This window comes from Brienomyrus brachyistius, chromosome 22 (assembly GCF_023856365.1).
Source record: "Brienomyrus brachyistius isolate T26 chromosome 22, BBRACH_0.4, whole genome shotgun sequence".
Taxonomy (NCBI): domain Eukaryota; kingdom Metazoa; phylum Chordata; class Actinopteri; order Osteoglossiformes; family Mormyridae; genus Brienomyrus; species Brienomyrus brachyistius.
In genome coordinates this window covers 16,218,463-16,238,084 of record NC_064554.1, presented here as the reverse complement: position 1 = coordinate 16,238,084, position 19,622 = coordinate 16,218,463, and the positions used below count along the sequence as shown (strand labels likewise).

The window sequence follows — 19,622 nt, the reverse complement described above, 5'->3', positions numbered from 1 at the left end:
TACTATACAGACCTGCATTTTCTCCTTAATGCTGGACACATTTTCCGTCAATGAAAACCACGACAAAAAGAAGACACATAAACCAAGGCTGCAGAAAGCAAGTGTCTTAAGGGTGAGCTGAGAGAACAGTGGGCAGGGCTGGGGTCTGATTCGCTCTGATAGGTTGTTAGCGAAAGTAGGTGAAAGCTGCTGTCTCTCGTTCTCCGCCGCCTATTCCTTCCGGCAGAATTAGCATTTACGCTCAAGACAGGCCGCACCATTTCCAAGACAACGGGATGATAGATGCATGACTCAGCCAATGAGGGAAGAGAGCAGGCTGGGCGACAGCTGCAGCCTTTGCTTTGATTGGTTGCCGAGTATCTTCTTCGGTGTGAGAAATAAGATGAGCAAATCTCCAGCCCTTGTATGTGAGAATTGGAAACGTTTCCCACCCATGTTGTAGATGATGGTTACGAGGTGCCTCCTCATGACCAAGCGCAGAAAGGCAGAGATGGCACTGGGAAAGTCAGGAAGGACCTTGTCTGTCCCGTCTCTTCAATAAATCACCGAGTAACGGCCAGCGCCAGACATCGACACGCTTCTTTCCATAAAAACAACAACCGATTGCCTCTTTTCCATTTGGTCACTGAGCCCAGCTTAACAACTGGGATCTCAATATCCATACTGAGCCCTGCCAGCAAAAAAGGAGCAGGTGTCCTGGAGTGAGGTGGGATTCCGCCCCCTAGAGGCAGCTGTGGATATGTGTCCCAAAATTTAATAAAAAAAAAAAATAGAATAAATAAAATTTTTAAAAAAAAAAGCACAGGAGTGGCCAGGAGGACAACGGTGAGATGTTGGCATATCTGGCGAGTTGGAGGGGGTGGCGATGTACATGTTAGGAAGCTTCCAACAGCAACTGCTTCTCACATCCTCGACCCTCTTTCCTGAAGGATCTGTTGCGGAGCACGAGGATGTGGAAAGACGGGAAGTTAACCGACAGATACAAAGACAGATCACTTATCTCACACCCTGGTTTCATATTAAGGGACATTATCTTTTATGGGCGGGGGAATTAGCACCATCTAGCTGCATCTAGCCACACCAAATTGGCACGCATGACATAAACACACACACACACGATTACTAGTGATGCACCGATCAGGAGATTTCTGCCCGATACCGATAGCTGACTATTTTGAAATCTGACACAGATATTGATTGTTTGGGAGGTTCTGCTCAAATAAGTTTAAAGAGACACTTCTCCCAAATAAATAATGACATTCCAAAAATATTAAAAAAAAAAAAAAAAAAAAAAACACACCAACATACAAAAATCCCAGAGTAACTAGCATTATTCGGCAGTACTGCAGCCTTCTTTACTGGAATAGATTTGTTTTTCAGAAACTCTTCAAACTCTTCACTGTCTCACCTTTAGGTGAGCTATCAAATTTGTTGTGCTGAAATGTTCATTGGTCGGTCCTCCTCATGAAATTTTAGCAGCGTAATGTTTGCAAAATGCATTTCTAACAACGTTAAAATAATTCCACCAGCAGTCATTATTCTGTGTAGGACGTGGGTGTGCATAGCAATATGGATCCCCGTTTTAAAGGCAATTATAAGCCGTAAAAATCGGCTTGTTTTTAACCATCGGTCGATGGCCAATCGTTGCTGTATTGAGGACTGAGGATGGGGGTATCATCTGGGGACTGAGGAGAGCATGTCTCACCTTAGCTTTCTCGGTGGGCTCAATCACAAGGCCGTTGGTGGAATTGTTCAACTCCCGGGACACCACGCAGAGGAACTCCGCTTGGTCTTCATTGCCGTAGTTGTAGGAGGAGCCGATGCTAATAAGCTGAGGTCGGAAGACGAGATCAAGAGGGTCAATTCCAGAGTGAGCTCTCAGGGAGGAGGAGATGACTTCTAGGTAACATGGGAATTTACCTGCTCGAACTTCCAGCCATCTGACATGGTAGAGACCATCTGTGTAAGTTCCTCCTCCTGGCACTGCAGGACCCGGTACACATGCTTCACTGGACCCTGAGGATCATGTGACACAGGCTAGTGTTACTCTGCACACATGACGTATACCATAAAAGCAAGACAACCGTTACAAAACACAGAGATGAAGTCCTCATGCTCCCATCCCTGGAATGATTAACTTTAAGATACTTTACAATCTGCTACAGAAGCATATAAACTGAAAGCAAATACTTCCAAGACCATTCTGTGAGTGATATATATAAGCTTGCGATATCTGTCCCCCCCCCCCCCCATGACTGTGGTTTCCTATTTGTTCGCGCTCAAACAGGGTGTGTGCTGTTAGCGATAAACACAGGATGTTCATCGCGCTCACTTGTGATGTCCTGTTCTCATTGTCTCTTATCCTCTCCTTGACCAGCCGCACCAGAGACGCGATGTTGTAGAACTCTGCCTCCTCCAAAACACCTGTGATACGCAGGGAGACCAACGGGAAGAGGTCAGGCGGCAGGAAACACAAGGTCACATCTCCAGCCATCCATAATCCAGCAAAAATAAATAGTGTATTTATATTCTCCACGGGTTGACAACTTGTACCCCTAAAACTGTACACGGCAAACTTGGCTACTTCTACACTTTTCAGGTGTCACTTGTACATCTATGGGCAATTTGGTAACTCCCGTTGGTGGAGAAACCGGAGTACCCACAGGAAACCCCACGACGACATGGAGGGAACATGCAGACTCCCGTGGAGGAGACTGGAACCCAGGTTCCAGAGGTGTAAGGCAACAGTGCTAATCACAGCACCATATTTTACTGTATATTTACAAAAAATAATAAAAATCTGATGCCACTTTTCCCATGATCCACATACTTAAACAGCTGTATTACAGGACCCAGGTTTAACCCAGTGACCAGCCCTCTTCCCCTTAAGGCACAAGCCCTTCAGCACCTTGCATACCTTCTTCAGCCAGATCCTTGTTTATAATGAGCTTGCCATGACGCAAGTAGTTCAGAATAGGGCCAAAGTAAGTGGGGTCCCTGTCGATTAGGTAGGCCCCCGTTTCATCCTGCAAAACAAGCCCGGGCAGCAGGGAGGGGTCATAGAAAATGAAAAACATTCATTTAGTGGGATTTTAAGTCAGCAATGAATCAGAGATCAGATGAATACAGTTTAGGATATCACAGGTTAAAGGTTAACTACACTAACAAGCAAAAAAAGTCTCTGTAGGTATTAAAGCATTCCTGCTTTATTATCAAATAGTGTCAATCTTAGATACTTATCAGAAAACAGAAATCTAGTTGTCATATCGTGCATGAATCCTACTGAATCCGAACTGAAACGGGTTCAAATTATAATACACAGCGCTTGAATACAGTATAATAGACAAACTGCCAATCGATTACTTTTACTGATCGGGTTAGTGTGGTGGACCGTTATCAAACAGCTGGATACCAAGCATGTTATCCCGGTGAACTCCCACTTCAGCAGTAGTGCACAATAGTCACAGTGTAACTTACCTTGTCTGAAACAAGATCGGGATCGTCTTGGCAAAGCCGGTACAGGAAGGATTTCGGGTCTCTGCACAGCGTCTGCTTTGTGGTGACGAAGTAGGTTCCGCCGACATTGAGCCGTACCCATCTGGAGCCCGGCTTCTCCAGCTGCTCCGAAGGGGAACTTGGGCTGCTCCTCAGGGGGAAGACGAACATCGGACGCGTCGACAGCCCCGGGCTGGACAAAGCGCTCCGCGGCGGGACCGTGAGAGTGGGCGAGGCGAGCCTAACCGATCGCGGCTCCGTCTGTTCTATAGTAGCGGTACCGCTCGGTTCCATGATATGAAGATCTGCCACAGTTATTCAAATTATTATTTTAACCTGACGTCCCTCCCGTATCTGCCTGGCCGAAGCGACGTAGCCACACGCAGGTCCGATGTGTCCACAGAAAGCCAGAGGGCTCCGGCTCCGGAGCTGCTGCTCTGATCCCTGCACTCGCTTATTTATAAGACCGCGACGGGCGCTGCGGTTGTCCTACTACGCGTTTGACCACTGCGCACAAGCCAACCCGTAACCAACATCCATTTTTCGCCAATGCACAGATATATGTAGTCGCCTTGACAGGCTCTGCCTCCTTTAGCTAGCTGGGTAACTGATAAAACACGAAAATACAACAGGAGGCAGGACTTCCGGGTTGGGGATGGCTATCGTGCTGGCTGCACCCCAAAAGCTACTCGGATGGAATTTTATTTTAAATACATGCATTATCCGGGCATCTAGAAATGTACGTGGATATTTATTTTTCACGAATGCTAAAAAAATATAATAATAATACCTAGAAAGCTAGGTAGTCCTAATATTCCTATAGCGTTAACCCAACACGCTGGAACTTTTTTCTTCCGTGTCAAGAGGATATTTCTTAATTCTGTGGCTAATGCCGAGTGGAAATTTAAACAAAACAAACTCAAATGTAGAATATTTAGGAGTTCATTGGCAACGTAAACGAATGATTAATTGTTTTTCAGATATAATATAGTGTTTTAAGCCTCACTTTATATCTGCCATTTATGTTGCGGCAGAAATTTACCGTCACTTCCGCTTCCGGTTCAATCCGCGCGTCCGGCTAGAGGGCTGCTGTCTTCGTCAAGTAAGTCCTACTAAGGTTGTGTTTTATGTAATACGTTTAAGCGGCGTCTCCATTTAATTACTTGCAAAGAGAATAATTATGTTTCATTAACTGACTGTCGTGAGCATTCATTGAGGTGTTTTTTCAGGAGTCGATGTTGCTACTCTGACCTTGCGCTTTCTCCGCTGAATGCTTGTCAGCCCCAAGGCAGAATGAAACTATTAGCAGAATTAACTTCCCATCACAAAGTATTCTACCACTGGATAGTTTCATTAATTTAATACTTCGAGTATGTGGCTGGTGTTTCCAAGTACTTAGTATGGTATGTCGTTCAACTTCAAGTTAGGGCCTAAGCTTACCCTCGCTAAGGGGGTTGCATACTGTGTGAAAAGTATATCGGGTCGCAACGTTCGGTGTATAATGTTAAACGATAGATTCGTGTACGTTTTATTAAGTCCACGAATAAGGCATCGTTTTTTTTTTTTTTATGAGGAGGATCTGGGATTTTTTTCTGTGAAATTTGTATTGCATGTGAAACTATGTATTGCATATGAATGGGATGTAAATTCCATTTGCTGCAAACATGTGACGGGTTTATGACTTGGCTATAGGTCTAAATGATTTTTCAAAAAATCTGAAGAACATGTAATCTGTCCCCATGTTTGACCGATTGAAAGGCACAAGTGAGCTAACGTGACGAGTTGGTTTGTCACTGCGTTAGCCAACCTTGAATTCTGTTTTTTAATGGACATTGTACCTCTCACTGCGATTTAGCCTAGCAACTCGCAAGGTCAATGGTTGTGGCCTTAATTGCCTATTTGCTTTGTGTTCTTTAATTATGTAACCCTCCGCATTTGTTTCTGTCAGGCTCAGGAAAGATGTCTGGTCGCCGAGCAGCACTGAAAGCCATCGATTGGATGGCCTTCGCCGAGAGGGTACCCCCCAACCAGAGGACCATGTTCAACAACCTGAAGACACGCAGTGATGCCATCGCTGCCAAGTGAGTCTGCTGCTTGGCTCTGTGTGTATGAGTCATGCTGGGGCAACAGGACTAGGAAACTGCAGCACCGTCTTACATTTTAACACGCAATTATATGCTTATCAGACCTTAGACTACCTATATGAAGATCATATACAGTAATCTAAAACCAGTCACTGAAAATTAGGTTTTAAAATCCTGATTTTTGGCTCAGATGAGCAGTATAGGCAGTTTTAAGAACATCTGTTACAACTGAGCTGTTCTTGTTGCTCTGCAAGTGTGTAGAATTTGCATATGAAAATGTGACACAACGTGTCTCTGATGTCTGTCTTCACGTGGAGAGTAGCATCACTGTCACGGCCAAATTAAGGATCAGGACCAGGTTCCTCAAAGCCTTCTTAACTCTATGTCGTTTGTAAGCTCTACCTTACGCTATCTCCTAACGTGCCAGCATGTTTCCCGAAATGTTCTTAATTAATTCTACCTTCTGTAAGATATTCTTTTGGAAAGCTGGTCTGAGCATCTGTTAGCCTCAGTGTTATATTTACAAAGAACACCACTTGTTCGGGTACCATGTGTAGACAAGTAAACGACTTCAGTAAGGTGTACCTCTCAAGTCTTTGTAAGACGCTAAGAGCCCAGTTTTTTAACAGTAGACATAACAGAAAATTCAAACATTGCAGCAGTGTATCTCAAAATGCAACACTGTAAACTAACAATCATTTCTGACATTTGAGCAAATTTAAAAATTGTGAAAAAAAAAAGAAAGAGAAATTAGGACCAATTGTGTAACCTCAGCTGTGGGACTGTTGCAGGTTAGCCTCTCTCCCTGAGAAGCCGGCTGTGATTGACTGGAACTACTACCGGACTATGGTGGCGAAAGCTGGCATGGTGGATGAGTTTGAGAAGAAGGTGAGTCCAAATCCCATTTCCTATTTGGCTTCTGGGGCCTGTACTACGAAGCGGGGTTACTGGCTTATCGGGGTAACTTGTCGGATTTAAGGTAGTCTGGGCAAAATGCAAGTGAACCAATATGAAGTCCATTTAAACTGTAGTGCCTTAAATTTGAAAAGTTACCCCGATAAGGCAGTAATCCCGCTTCGTACTACAGGCCACTAGGTCTGCCTAGTCCAGGTGATGAGGCAGGACCTTCCTTAGTTTGGAGCAGATTAAGAGCACCAACTTGAGTGCAGTAATACATGAGAGCTGGAAAGATGACAACTTGGGAGATCTGTCATGTGTGTCCCTCTGAGACTCATCAAAAAATTAGTTTGAAGCTCATTCATAATAATAATAATAATACATTTTATTTAAATAGCAGTTTTCAAGATCTCAAAGACATAGAACATAGAATACAGTAAAATAAGAAAACGACAGAATATTATGAATAGAGAATGTTATACGCTTCAGCAAATAAAAAGGCATTTAAGTTGATTTTGAAATCTGAGACGGAGATCGACAGACGAATAGCAGTAGGGAGGGAGTTCCAAAGTCGGGGAGCAAAGTGGGGAACGTGCACGGTCGCCATAACCCTGGAGTTTGTCAAATTTCATACCAATGAAACTTTGCAGACGTTTTTTCCACCTCCGGGCTTATATTGGGGAGCCAGTCTTTGGGCTAAGGGTGTGTTTCCTGGCTTATGTGTTTTGCTTCCCCTCCTCCGCAGTTTGGCGTTCTGAAGGTGCCCGAGCCTGTGGACACGCAGACTGCCACTATCAACAACCAGGAGCAGGAAGCAGTGAGTGAAGTAGCTGCCAAGTGGAGGACCTCTGTACTAGCTCTTGCTTATATGGTGGCAGTGCATGGAGGACTGCTGTATTAACTGACGCTAATGTGGTGGCAGTGCTTGGAGGGCTGTTCTATTAGCTGATGCTAATTTGGTACCAGTGCATGGAGGGATGCTGTATTAGCAGGTGCTAATTTGGTAGCAGTGCATGGACGGCTGCTATATTAGCAGGTGCTAATTTGGTAGCAGTGCATGGAGGGCTGCTGTATTAGCAGGTGCTAATTTGGTAGCAGTGCATGGAGGGCTGCTGTATTAGCAGGTGCTAATTTGGTAGCAGTGCATGGAGGGCTGCTATATTAGCTGGTGCTAATTTGGTACCAGTGCATGGTGGACTGCTCTACATCGTCTTGCACCCGATTCTACGTTGCCACTGACAGTGCAGTGTAGAATAAGCCTTCCAGAGTATGGGTGTATACATGTTCAGTTTCTCTTTCCACAGAACAAGAATGCTGTAGCCTACATTGAGGCCTCCAAGGCTCGCATCGGCCAGTATGAGCAGGAGGTGAGTGTGGCCTCTCTCTGAGTGGGCAGCTTGTGTCCAGATGTTGGGGGCAGTATGATCTATAACAGTCTCCCTGCGTCTGCAGCCTCAGTAACAGCCCCAATCTCTCTCACCACTATTCCTAATTCCTCAGCTTGAGAAGTTCAGGAGCATGATCCCCTATGACCAGATGACCATCGAAGACCTGAATGAGATGTTCCCAGAGACCAAACTGGATAAGGAGAAGCACCCGTACTGGCCACATAAGCCCATTTCGGAGCTCTGATTGGGTCTGGTCCGGTTTGCGGCACGCTAGTCTATCTGATCATGTTTCTCAATAAACGTACTGTACAGTTTACTCTGTGTCGACCCCATTTTAATTTCCCTATACACACACCTTGCCGGGCACAAGAAAAAATAGCCTCCATATCAATTTGTGTGGCTCAATGTCTGTGATTGGGAGGTCGCTGGTTCGAGCCCCTGTCCTCAGCACGATAGTTAATTGTCCGTGGGTCCTTGAGCAAAACCCCCAGCTCCAGGGGTGCTGTATATGTGTGTGTGTGTGTGTGTGTGTGTGTGTGTCTCATGGAGAGCAAGATGGGGTAAAGCAAAAGGAGAATTTCTCCACGGGGATTAATACAGTGTCAGTATTGCCATTCGTTGGACTGTCTGGTTATTTTATGTTCTATGTGTAATTAAGTGTACATATGTAAACACATGAATAGATTAAGAATTCAAATTTAAGTCTGAATTTATGAAGTTTGCTTGATGAATGAGTGAATGTTACATTTATAATTACAGTAAAGTGAGACAATGTGATGAAAAATCGTGCTTTCGTGAGGGAAGAGGCTACTAGGAAATGAGTTGTTTGCTGCCATCTTGTGGTCAAGCGTGGTTTGCGCTACTATACATTTAAAAGTCAAAAACATCGGTAATGGAAAATTTATGGGTATTGATAATGCCGATTTTCAATATACAACACGAGACTGCAGTATAAAAATGTGAAAGTTGATGCACATACCTTAGATTTTCTCAGCACCAACAGTTTTCTTCACACAGAAAACAAAATAGCACAAGTACCCATCTTTAAATGTACTGCATCTCTGAGCAAATGCATTCAAGGGCAGGATGCAATGTCCTGAAATGTTTAGGCCTTTTCTGTCTATTGATACCGAGCTGCCCCTTCCCCAGACCCCTCCCTCTCACAGAAGCCCCTCCCCCACATCATCATAGTTAGTGATGTCATCATTAGGCAGCCCCCCTTCTTGGGTGAACGACAGCTCAGTCATGTGTCCGACAGGGTGACTGTGGCGGAGATCTGTCAGAGAGGCACACAGACACACAGACCTTTGGCTGAATGTGTATGTAGCTGCGATTGCTGACTGAGGAAGAGGCAGCATGACGTCATGTTTCATTTATATTATGTATAATATTTCAAAAATACTCTTTTTGTTCCATAAGAAAAACAATATGTATCCTAGCAGTAAGTAAAATACTTGTTATAGTGTCACACTTGAGATATTCATAATTCTATGTTTAGTAATAATAATCAGTCCGTATAACTACGGACAGTGTAATCAGTATTAGTCTGTATAATCAGTCAGTATAACTGAAGGCCTGGGCTGAGATATCAAACTCAGTCTGATTGGAGTAAAGTGACCAGCTGATCCCTTTAGAGCCGCTCACCTGGCTGAGAGTCAGGGTGATGCTGCACAGAGACGTCATCATAGTCATTGGTCTGGCTGTCAGTGACATCATCATAGTCATTGGTCTGGCTGTCAGTGACATCATCATAGACAGGAGTTTGACCTGCTGGGCTGTCATTGTGGTACTCCAGGGTATCTACCCCTACAACAAAAAAGTCAAGGCAAGGAGGTGAATGAAATTTCTAAGATAAATGTTTCAGACATCCTGGAAGAGGAGGGAAGTCTAGCATAAACCTTTTAAGAAGGGAAACCTGGTATTGCTGAGTTGAGAAAATCTCACCTATCAACTTTGTTGGAGTCTCTTTCTCACAAACATGGTCATCATGGTTTTCTGGGTCGTCACCAGTGATCGTCTTCTCTAAATATAAAAAACACGAGAGTCATCACATCAGTGCCTGTTTGCAAATTTTTTATTGATCCCAAAAATCTTTTCTAAGATGTCCTCATCATCATTACCTAAGAGACTGACCCCTTCAGCTTCCCCCACATCTTCATACCCTGAGGGCAGCTCATCTGGAAGGTCTCTCCCTGACACCAGAAGAAGGGTTAGTGACACTTTTACATTCCTGGCAGATCTTTACCTGGCTGCAGTTATAGGATGTTCAGCTAAATATACAGTCAGACTGCAGTGTGGAGACCTTTCCTCTCTGAACAATGTACTGATATCCTGAGTACTGATGTGATCATAAGTACTTCATTACACTCACCCTTCTGACTGGGCTTTTCTGCCACTTCGGTTAACCTGCAGTCTATTTCCTCATAGATGGCAGGAGACAGCTGTTTATTTTCACTCTCAGCAAGTTCTGTAGAGGATAAGGAAACAGATATACCACCATAAAAGAATGTTGCACATTAAACATCAATTTTTTACATTTCATTGCATTGTGGTTTTATCTGTGATGGAAACTTGTTTTTCTTTTCTTTTATGTTTTCAAAACAATGCACATCAATTTATTTACATTAACACAGCTTCATTCTTTAAAAAATGTGCGTTTTCTATGTTTTTCATGACTAGATACATGAACATCCTAAGGACTGCTATGCAAATTTCATTGTGCAAGAAAATGTTCAATAACAGTAAAGTCATTCTATTCTATTCTATTCTATTCTATTCTATTCTATTCTATTCTATTCTATTCTGTTCTATTCTATTCTGTTCTATTCTATTCTGTTCTATTCTATTCTATTCCATTCTATCCCTGCCCACACGCTGTCCTACCTCTTGTCAGAACCCAGTTCCTGTAGATCAGTCTAACCACCAGCAGCAGAAGTACTGAGAGCAGAAGCCCAAGAACCACTGAGGACACTGTTGGGTCAGACTGGCCTGTTTGCATCTGAGTAACTGTGGGAGGTCCAGTGACATCGGGGGTGATTTCTGTGACGCCTACGGGAATGATGTTGGTGTTTATTACTGTCAGGCTAAGGGGAAGAATAAGTATTTTAGCCTCATATTTAATAACTACAAAAACCAGGAGAGGATGCAGAAATGTACTTCCTGGCCTCACCTGCACAGGTGACCCCTGCGTCCTGCCTGTGTGAGCAGTCACTCTGCTTCAGTGAGTAAGCGCAGTGCCACAGGTGCAGCTCACTGCCCTTGCAGTTCACCTCATCCAGCCAGATGGCGCCGTCACCCCTCCCGAACCGTCCGCCCCCTTCTGCCCTGAGAGCCGGCCCACAGCCCAACTGCCTGCACACCACCATGGCGTCACGCAGGTCCCAGGAGTCGTCACACATGGTCCCCCAGGAGCCGCTGTGATACACCTCCACCCTCCCAGAGCAAGTGTCTGTACCCCCTGTCAGTCTCAGGGGCAGACGGTCTAGTGGGGACACAGGAGACAGCTGAGGTTATTTCGAGCAGAACTCCAAATTTAAACTTTAAAAGGCTTTTAATTACATCTTTCCTTCAAATTTTCAAATCTCTTCAGCAGTTAACTTACTGGTACCCAATTTCTGACCAGAAGGAGTTTTGCAGGTCATGAAGTCTGAAGCAGAATTCAGTTTTTCAGCATCTATAAGAATTGGCAAGATGCCACAAACAAAACATCAATTTCTCAGTAATAACACTCATACAGTTTGTTGGACTTACTATCATACAGTAACAGTAAAGAGGCTGAATTTAGCTCCACCTGAGCAGCTTGTTCTGGCAGATTCCCAGCAGCCATTCGGCCCTTTGGAGGATGATGGACACTGCCAGAGTAATGTGTCATGGGATCGACATTTTCCAAAGTCCAGCCCTTTGAGGTCAGGACTGAGCCTGGACATGGTCTTAGTGACTGTCCCCTTATCTCCACAGCCTAACTGGCGACAGATGACAGCTACTGTTGTCTTTTCCAGACCATCAAAGCACACACTTGCCCAGGTACCATTGTAGTAGACCTCTGTGTGGCCAGAACATCCTTCAGACAGACGCAGCTCCTTGTGCTCTGTGGTGAAAGACACACAAGGAACGTGAACCATTATTGTTCAGTGTTTACAGAAACCACTGGACACTGCCTGTCTTCAAAATGACAGAATGCTGTTTCACACAGAGTTAGATCTGCTTTACCTGAACACACAACACCCACATCCTGCTTGTGCCCACAATCCTTCCTCCCCCACTCCACTGAGGGACAGTCCCACAGGGACGACTCGTTCCCCACACAGCCCAGCTTGCTTAGCCAGATGGGTCCAGTCCCTGGGCCAAAGTAAGTGGGTACAGGGATCTGCCCACTGAGGGCTGTCCCACAGCGGAGCTGCCTGCACACCACCTGAGCCTCAGGCAGAGCCCAGGACTCATGGCACACTGTCCCCCAAGAGCCCCTGTGGAAGACCTCCAGCCTCCCTGCACAGTCACTGCCTCCCCCCACCAGCCTGAGGGACCTGTGGTCTGGGAAAGAAGGCAAAGAGAGGAAGGAAGATCTACCAACTGAGGAAGCTCACATGACAACATTCATGCTGTGAATCAAGAGAAACACACACATGTGAACTAAAGGTCAGTACATCTAGGTGTCAATTTTTTTCTAGCATGAATTCACAAATTAAACAGTTACAAGTATCTCTCTGAAACAGCCAGATCACATCCTGCTGACACAGACCCCACTGATGTGGAGAAACTCACTGGAGCAGACCATGGACACCTGGTCACTGGGGCGGCAGTTGAGGACATGTGGAGGTCTGCATTTACCCAGGTGAGACTCAGATCCTGAGCAGTGAAAGCCTGTCACACACGTGTCACTGTCCCCTGTCCTTGACAGGTTTGATCTGTAGATATTTGTTGCAGAGCCACAGCCCAGCTGTCTGCAGACCACAGATGCATCCATGGAGCTCCAGGACTCTTGTTGAACCTTCTGCCAGGTCTGGTTGTAGTAAACCTCCACCCAGCCCTCACAGTCACTCCCTCCAGACAGCAGCCTGACACCCCCATAAGAGGATGAAAGGGACGAACCTGTCAAAGAAATTAAGACTGATGATTAAGGACCTTAAAATATAGGAGATTCTCCATACTGTGGAGTTTAATTGCTATTTACAATAATATTTGCTGTGTCTCTCTGGACCATAACTGACTTGTCAGTCCTCACCAGAGCAGACGACTCCTGCATCCTGTCCATGAGAACAGGCTGCCCGTCTCCATGGGGACACAGCACACTGGGAGAGGCGAGTCTCATTCCCCTGACAATGAAAGACATCGGGCCAGATGGGCCCAGTGCCCCCCCCAAACCCGGCCTGTCCCAGGGCAGCCACAGCGCCCCCACATTTCAGCTGCTGGCACAGGACAGTGGCGGCTCTCATGTCCCATGATGCATCACACAATGTTCCCCATGTTCCATTGTACCTCATCTCCACTCTACCAGAGCAGTGGTCAGGACCATCATTCAGCCTGAACCTTGTGTATCCTGGGAGCAGCATAGAGAGAGAGAGCAAAGAAGGAAGATGAGACACTGAAATGTCACTCAGTCCTGAAATGTCACTCAAATAATAATAATAAGACAGTTAGGGCGTCTCAGAGCGATGACACTCTTACCAGAACACACCAGGCCCACATCATTCTCATGGCTGCAGGTCCTGTTATGTCTCATCTTGGGACAGAACACAAGATGGGACTCGTTTCCCTGACACTGAAACTCCTCAGACCACACCCCTCCCTCTCCTTGACCAAAGGCAGCTCCCCCCAGCAGCTGTGCAGGTTCCCCACAGCCTAGTGATCTACAGACGACCTCAGCGTCCTGCCAGTCAAGGTCAGCGTCACACACTGAGCCCCAGGTACTTCCGTGCTGAATCTCCACTCTCCCAGAGCACATGTGACTCCCTCCTATCAGCCGAATCCCTCGATGGCCTGAGATGGAATAAATCTCAGTTATTTCACTTGACTTAATTTATCACACCCCAAACATTTTTAGCATTCAACCATTAATAATTACAGTTTCAAATCAATGATAAAGGTTTATTAAAATCATTGTAGTATAGAAACAAAGACTTTCTTTTTTTCTCCATCAATAGACAAACTTCAAAGACCAGGAAAGTTTCCATGGAAACATGAATAAAACTGTATTCAACAGATAAAGTTCAATGTGTGGGATGCATCTTGTAATCTGATTCCTACCTGTGAAAACTATCATGTGGAAGTTGTGGGGAGGGAACTTGATTTCGCTTAAAATGTCTATTTTGCACGCTGTCAATTTAGATTCTGATCCATTACAGAAATCTTCACCTACTAATATATTTTCAAAATAAGGTGAATATTCTGATGGTTGGAAGAAATCCAAGGACCCACAGCCCAGGTGTGTGCCTATTACTCTGATAGAATTTTCAACTTTTTTCAGATCAGTATTAAATCCTGCTGAGGTCCACCACTTGCCCCATTGATATATCTGCACCAGCCCAGCACAGGGACTGCCTCCAGCCACTGTCTTCAAATCAACATGTCCTAAAGAAAGAGATGTTAGAGACGCTGCATGAAATATAAATAAAAACAGCATAACTTATAGTCCATAAACTGCGATAAGCTACAGTTGGAACAAAATCTTGGTCTGGACTTATACTCTCTGGACCTGAACTACTCACCTCTGGCATCTGAGAGACACCTGTATTTTACACTGAAATAAATTAATTTAACATTTTTCTAATCACTACAATAACTTATAATTAAATAAGATTAATTCTTGTCTTCAAAATTGACTGGTCATACAGCTTAAGAAAAAGTTTTGGAACTCCTTGGAAGTATCTGGCTTCCTATAAAAACTTTTCTTATGAAGTGACCTTGAGTAAATTCGTTACAATAAAGGAAATCATATTTAATAATGGAAAAAAACCCACAACATTTGACGTTGCCCTATAACTGAACAAATGTTTTAAACGATCAAGGTGTCTGACAGAAAAAATATTTATCAACTTGTGATGAGCTGATCAGCGTATATCAGCGTATATCAGAGGAATTTTGGCCGTTTCCTCCATAAAAAATGGTTTCAGATCTTCTATATTTTTGAGGCGTCTTGCTTGAATCACTACCCACCCCCCCCCCCCCCACAGCCTACTGAATGAAATTGCTTAATAACAAAAAATTTTATACAATATGTAGCATTATTATATGATGAAACAATAAAACAATAAAAAACCGCTACTACTACTACTAATAACATTATTATTATTATTATTATTATTATTATTATTATTATACTGGTGGCAGTAGTAGTAATAGTACGAAAATCATTTCGATAAGCCAATGGGAGAATAGTATGAACAAAGATTGTTAATAAAATTTAATTTCTATACTAAATACACGAACAATATACTTTTTTTGTTGGTATTGCAACATGCGAATGAATGTTGCAGTTGTTTGCGATTAAATTTATCGTTTGATGGCCCTCTTAACCATATTTGCTCATTTTAAATGTGAATCTTCTACTTACAATGTTTTTTGTTTTGTCGTACTTTGCTAACCTAAAGGCACCGTTTCCCACCCCAAACATCGTGACAACATGCTGCTGAGACTGTGAAACTGCATTCGGAGTTCTCTCAAAAGTTAGGTGCCAAAGCAGATTAAGCAGCTATTGATTGAAACACCTGACTCCACTATGCTAATTTCATAATCGTATAGTTTAAATAGTTTTTCCATCAAAGAAATAATTCTATAAAAATAGTTAAAAAGATACAGTAATGTAAGTTACTCTTATCTTACCGTGTCAGTCAGTGATTAAACATTTTATACAGAAATCCAGATAATATCTCTATGCCTAAAATCATTTTACACTAACAGTTTGAATTCTAGAGCTAAATATATTTTTAAAAATCACCTGTACAGGTCAGTCCCACAGCATGGCTCTGTGTACAGTTCTGTTCTGATCTAACAGAGGTGAGACATTCATGGAGGAAGGATTCCTCTCCTTCACAGTTGAAGTCTTTATACCAGATGGGACCTTCTCCTTCACCAAAATGGGCCCCCTTGTGTAGAGCTGAAGGAGCCCCACAGTCCAGCTCCCTACAGACAACTTCAGCATCCTGCCAGTCAAAGTTACCATCACACACTGTAGCCCAGGACTGATTGAACTTCACCTCCAGCCTCCCAGAGCAGCGATCAGCTCCACCCACAAGCCTCACATAATCTGGAACAGTGTAACAAAAACATATATGAGTTTAAGCACATTGGTAGCATATTACTGATATTGCCTATATATCTTTCTGTTAAATTTGTCACTGGAAACAGAAAATTGAGAAGCTCACTTCACACAAAATGTATTACAATATAAGAAATGTTGTCTCTCACCTGAACAAATAATTCCAGCATCAAAGATGTGAGGAAAATCCGCGTATCTGAAATCCAGTGATCTACACTCCCTCAGTGCAGACTCTGACCCACTGCAGGAAACATCTCTCAGCAACACCCTTCCAGAACCTTCTCCAAAGTGAGCTCTTATAGGTGCTAATACAGCAGTCCCACAGCCCAGCTGTCTACACACCACTGACGCATCATCCAGGTCCCAGTCATACTGGGCTATAGTCCCCCACTCTCCCCAGCGATACACCTCCACTCTCCCAGAACAAGGACTGCTTCCATTCACCAGCCTCAGGTCCTCAGGCCCTGTTAGGACACAGCCAAGCTGCTAAGACACTTCAGAAGGGTCACTGGTCTAATGTTACAGTATTAATAATACAGCTGGTTACCTGTGCAGGTCAGTCCCATATTGCTGTTGTTTTTGCAGTTCTGTTCTGATTCAACAGAGGTGAGACATTCACGGAGGAAGGATTCCTCTCCTTCACAGTTGAAGTCTTTATACCAGAAGGGACCTTCTCCTTCACCAAAATGGGCCCCCTTGTGTAGAGCTGAAGGAGCCCCACAGTCCAGCTCCCTACAGACAACCTCAGCATCCTGCCAGTCAAAGTTACCATCACACACTGTAGCCCAGGACTGATTGAACTTCACCTCCAGCCTCCCAGAGCAGCGATCAGCTCCACCCACAAGCCTCACATAGTCTGCAATGACACAATTAAAAATGAGCAAAATAATTTTGAAGCATTATAATCTGAATATTTCACCAAATATGTCCATAGAATCCCATGTAAAAAATAGATGCCATACAGACATGTAACATATTCAATAATTATATTCTAGTGTGAGATGTGGTATATTTCAAATATGAAATTTGACCAGAATTTAACGCTCGCGGGTGGACAAACAGGCAGGAAGGGGGGAAGAACGAGGCAGGTAAGCAGGATTGCGGGATACAAGGATTTATTAAGGAAGACAGGGCAGACAACGATTACATTACATTACATTCCACATTACATTAACGACAGACTTGGGGAAACTGACTTGAACGCAGACTGAAATACACAAGACAAGTAAAAAAAAACAGGAAACAGGTTGTCACAATCGGGGAAGCACACGTGGATGGCAGAGACACAGAAAATGAAAGGGGGCGTGACACAGAAAATGTAGAGTTATGTATACAGATTAAAATTATGTGTCTTTAATCTTTACTTAACAGAACATAGTGTTAAACGTAGATGTCAAACCTGAGCAGATGACTGCAGCATCCAGTGTGTGCAGTAAGCCATGCTCTCTGCCATCCAGTGATCCACACTCCCTCAGCGCAGACTCTGACCCACTGCAGGAAACATCACCTAGAACCACCCGCCCAGAACCTTCTCCAAAGTGAGCTGCACCTGGTACCGATACAGCAGAACCACAGCCCAGCTGTCTACACACCACCGCGGCATCATTCATGTCCCAGTTACGCTGATAAACGGTCCCCCACTCGCCCCAGCGATACACCTCCACTCTCCCAGAACAAGGGCTGCTTCCATTCAGCAGCCTCACATCAGCAGGCTCTGTGAAGACAGAGGAGATACAGGTATGTCCTATAATACAGGCTAATAACATTTAATTCTGTAATCAGAGAAAAGACCCATGACAATATAATAATAAATAAATATAATAATAAAAAAATAATATTCGACCAAAAATAATTAATCTTGGACAGGTATTCATAACCCTGTATGTATATGAGAATGTATATTACCTGAACATGTCAGTGTTACCGAATGATTTGTACAGTTCTGTTCTGGTCCATCTGACATTAGACAGTCATGTAGGAAGGATTCCTCTCCTTCACAGTGGAAGCCTTTATACCAGACGGGACCTTCTCCTTCACCAAAATGGGCCCCCTTGTGTAGAGCTGAAGGAGCCCCACAGTCCAGCTCCCTACAGACAACCTCAGCATCCTGCCAGTCAAAGTTACCATCACACACTGTAGCCCAGGTATCTCCATTTCTAATCTCCAGTCTCCCAGAGCACTTGTGAGGCCCCCCCACAAGCTGGACCACTGAGCGACCTAAGACGAAAGAAACCATGATTAGTTGATTTAATCAAATCATGGTATGAATATAAACTGAATATTTCGTTTCATTTATGCATAAAATGTTTCCTTGAATGGTACTAATTGAACAAAGCAAATTGTTGATAGAAGCATTGCAAGTATTGCATTACTACCTGAACAGATCACTCCAGCATCAAGTACATGTGGATGACGAAGAAAGCTTAAAATGGGAGCAGCCTCCTGAGATGGACACGTAGACATTGTCGGCTCTGATCCATTACAGGAAACCTGAAAAATTAGCTCCTGCCCAGAACCTTCTCCAAAGTGAGCTCTACCAGGAGCGGCTACAGCAGACCCACAGCCCAGCTCTCTACACACCACTGTAGCATCATCGATGTCCCAGCCAATCTGGATTACTGTCCCCCACTGTCCTCCACGATTCACCTCTACTGTCCCAGCACAGGGACTCCCTCCCTTCACCAGTCTCACCTCCTCATGTCCTGTAGGTAGAAAAGTCAGAGTCGCTGGGTATTTTATCCTCACAGACTGTGCTGTACATTCAATCAGGGATGCACAACATGAGAAATGGAGTAATGTTTACTCTCAAACAGGAAAACACTAAAATATATCATAATTCAATTAAAATAAGCAGAATTTCTGTAAGAAATTGTGAGTTTTTCACCATTCCTTAAGTGGTGAGTTAATAGATGCATTTGTATGAATTTATTGGTTGTTTTATTAACTGTTGTGTAGTCTGATGTGCTATTTATGATGCATGTCTATGAGGAAATTGTACTACTTTGTAATAGTCAATAAAGTTTTCGCGCATCTTGAATCTCTAAACCATTTGTCACTAAAGGATATGAGTCAACTGTGGATTAGAGTTGTATCTACGTATAGCAAAATACAAATGTAACTGACAACTAACTAAACCTAGCTAAAAGATAACTAAAAGCCAAAGCTAACTAAAAGCAAGCTAAATGTTAAAAAATGTATACGTTCTGGTCCTGTGATCGACCTTGCCAGTGTCAATACATACAATTCAAAGTAATCAACGATTGTATGAGAATTGACGCAAATACATTAGGTAGGCCTTAAATTTCTATAATTCCTATACTCGCACGCACCCCTCCAAGCACACACACAAAAATTTTATATGCTTGTATAGATGTGTTACTTTCTTCATTCTTTATTTTTGTTTGTGTCCCTGAATTTATCCATTTCTGCGCTTCTTTCAGATGCTGTTGATCTTTCCCCTTTCTCTCCTTCCCTCTCCTTTACAGATGCGGCAGTTGGAGATCG

General features: G+C 43.8%; 3 protein-coding genes across 4 annotated transcripts in view; 1 reads left to right on the top strand and 2 right to left on the bottom strand.

Annotated features, from left to right (window-relative positions):
- Positions 1-504: 504 nt before the first annotated feature.
- On the bottom strand, positions 505-4,136 carry kctd2 (potassium channel tetramerization domain containing 2). Its single transcript, XM_048990748.1, has 6 exons — positions 3,478-4,136; positions 2,918-3,026; positions 2,333-2,424; positions 1,921-2,016; positions 1,706-1,831; positions 505-932 (listed from the first exon to the last, which is right to left on the bottom strand). Exons 1-6 carry the CDS (start codon positions 3,787-3,789, stop codon positions 903-905), a joined length of 765 nt encoding a protein of 254 aa, XP_048846705.1. The 5' UTR covers positions 3,790-4,136; the 3' UTR covers positions 505-902.
- A 79-nt stretch (positions 4,137-4,215) lies between these two features.
- On the top strand, positions 4,216-8,180 carry atp5pd (ATP synthase peripheral stalk subunit d). Of its 2 annotated transcripts, XM_048990768.1 has the most exons (7): positions 4,216-4,234; positions 4,530-4,597; positions 5,444-5,576; positions 6,371-6,467; positions 7,222-7,293; positions 7,781-7,843; positions 7,977-8,180. In XM_048990768.1, exons 3-7 carry the CDS (start codon positions 5,455-5,457, stop codon positions 8,106-8,108), a joined length of 486 nt encoding a protein of 161 aa, XP_048846725.1. In that variant the 5' UTR covers positions 4,216-4,234; positions 4,530-4,597; positions 5,444-5,454; the 3' UTR covers positions 8,109-8,180. The 2 variants fall into 2 exon arrangements, with proteins under 2 accessions (XP_048846725.1, XP_048846726.1); XM_048990769.1 differs by lacking the exons at positions 4,216-4,234; positions 4,530-4,597 and adding an exon at positions 4,649-4,783.
- A 95-nt stretch (positions 8,181-8,275) lies between these two features.
- The window catches only part of LOC125718449 (uncharacterized), a 153,612-nt gene continuing 142,265 nt past the window's right edge, over positions 8,276-19,622 (bottom strand). Inside the window, exons 43-45 of the mRNA XM_048992305.1 lie at positions 9,809-9,886; positions 9,509-9,670; positions 8,276-9,140 (exon numbers count right to left, since the gene is read on the bottom strand). Coding sequence (XP_048848262.1) covers positions 9,025-9,140; positions 9,509-9,670; positions 9,809-9,886 — 356 coding nt within the window. The 3' untranslated portion in view covers positions 8,276-9,024. The remainder of the gene's footprint in view (positions 9,141-9,508; positions 9,671-9,808; positions 9,887-19,622) is intronic.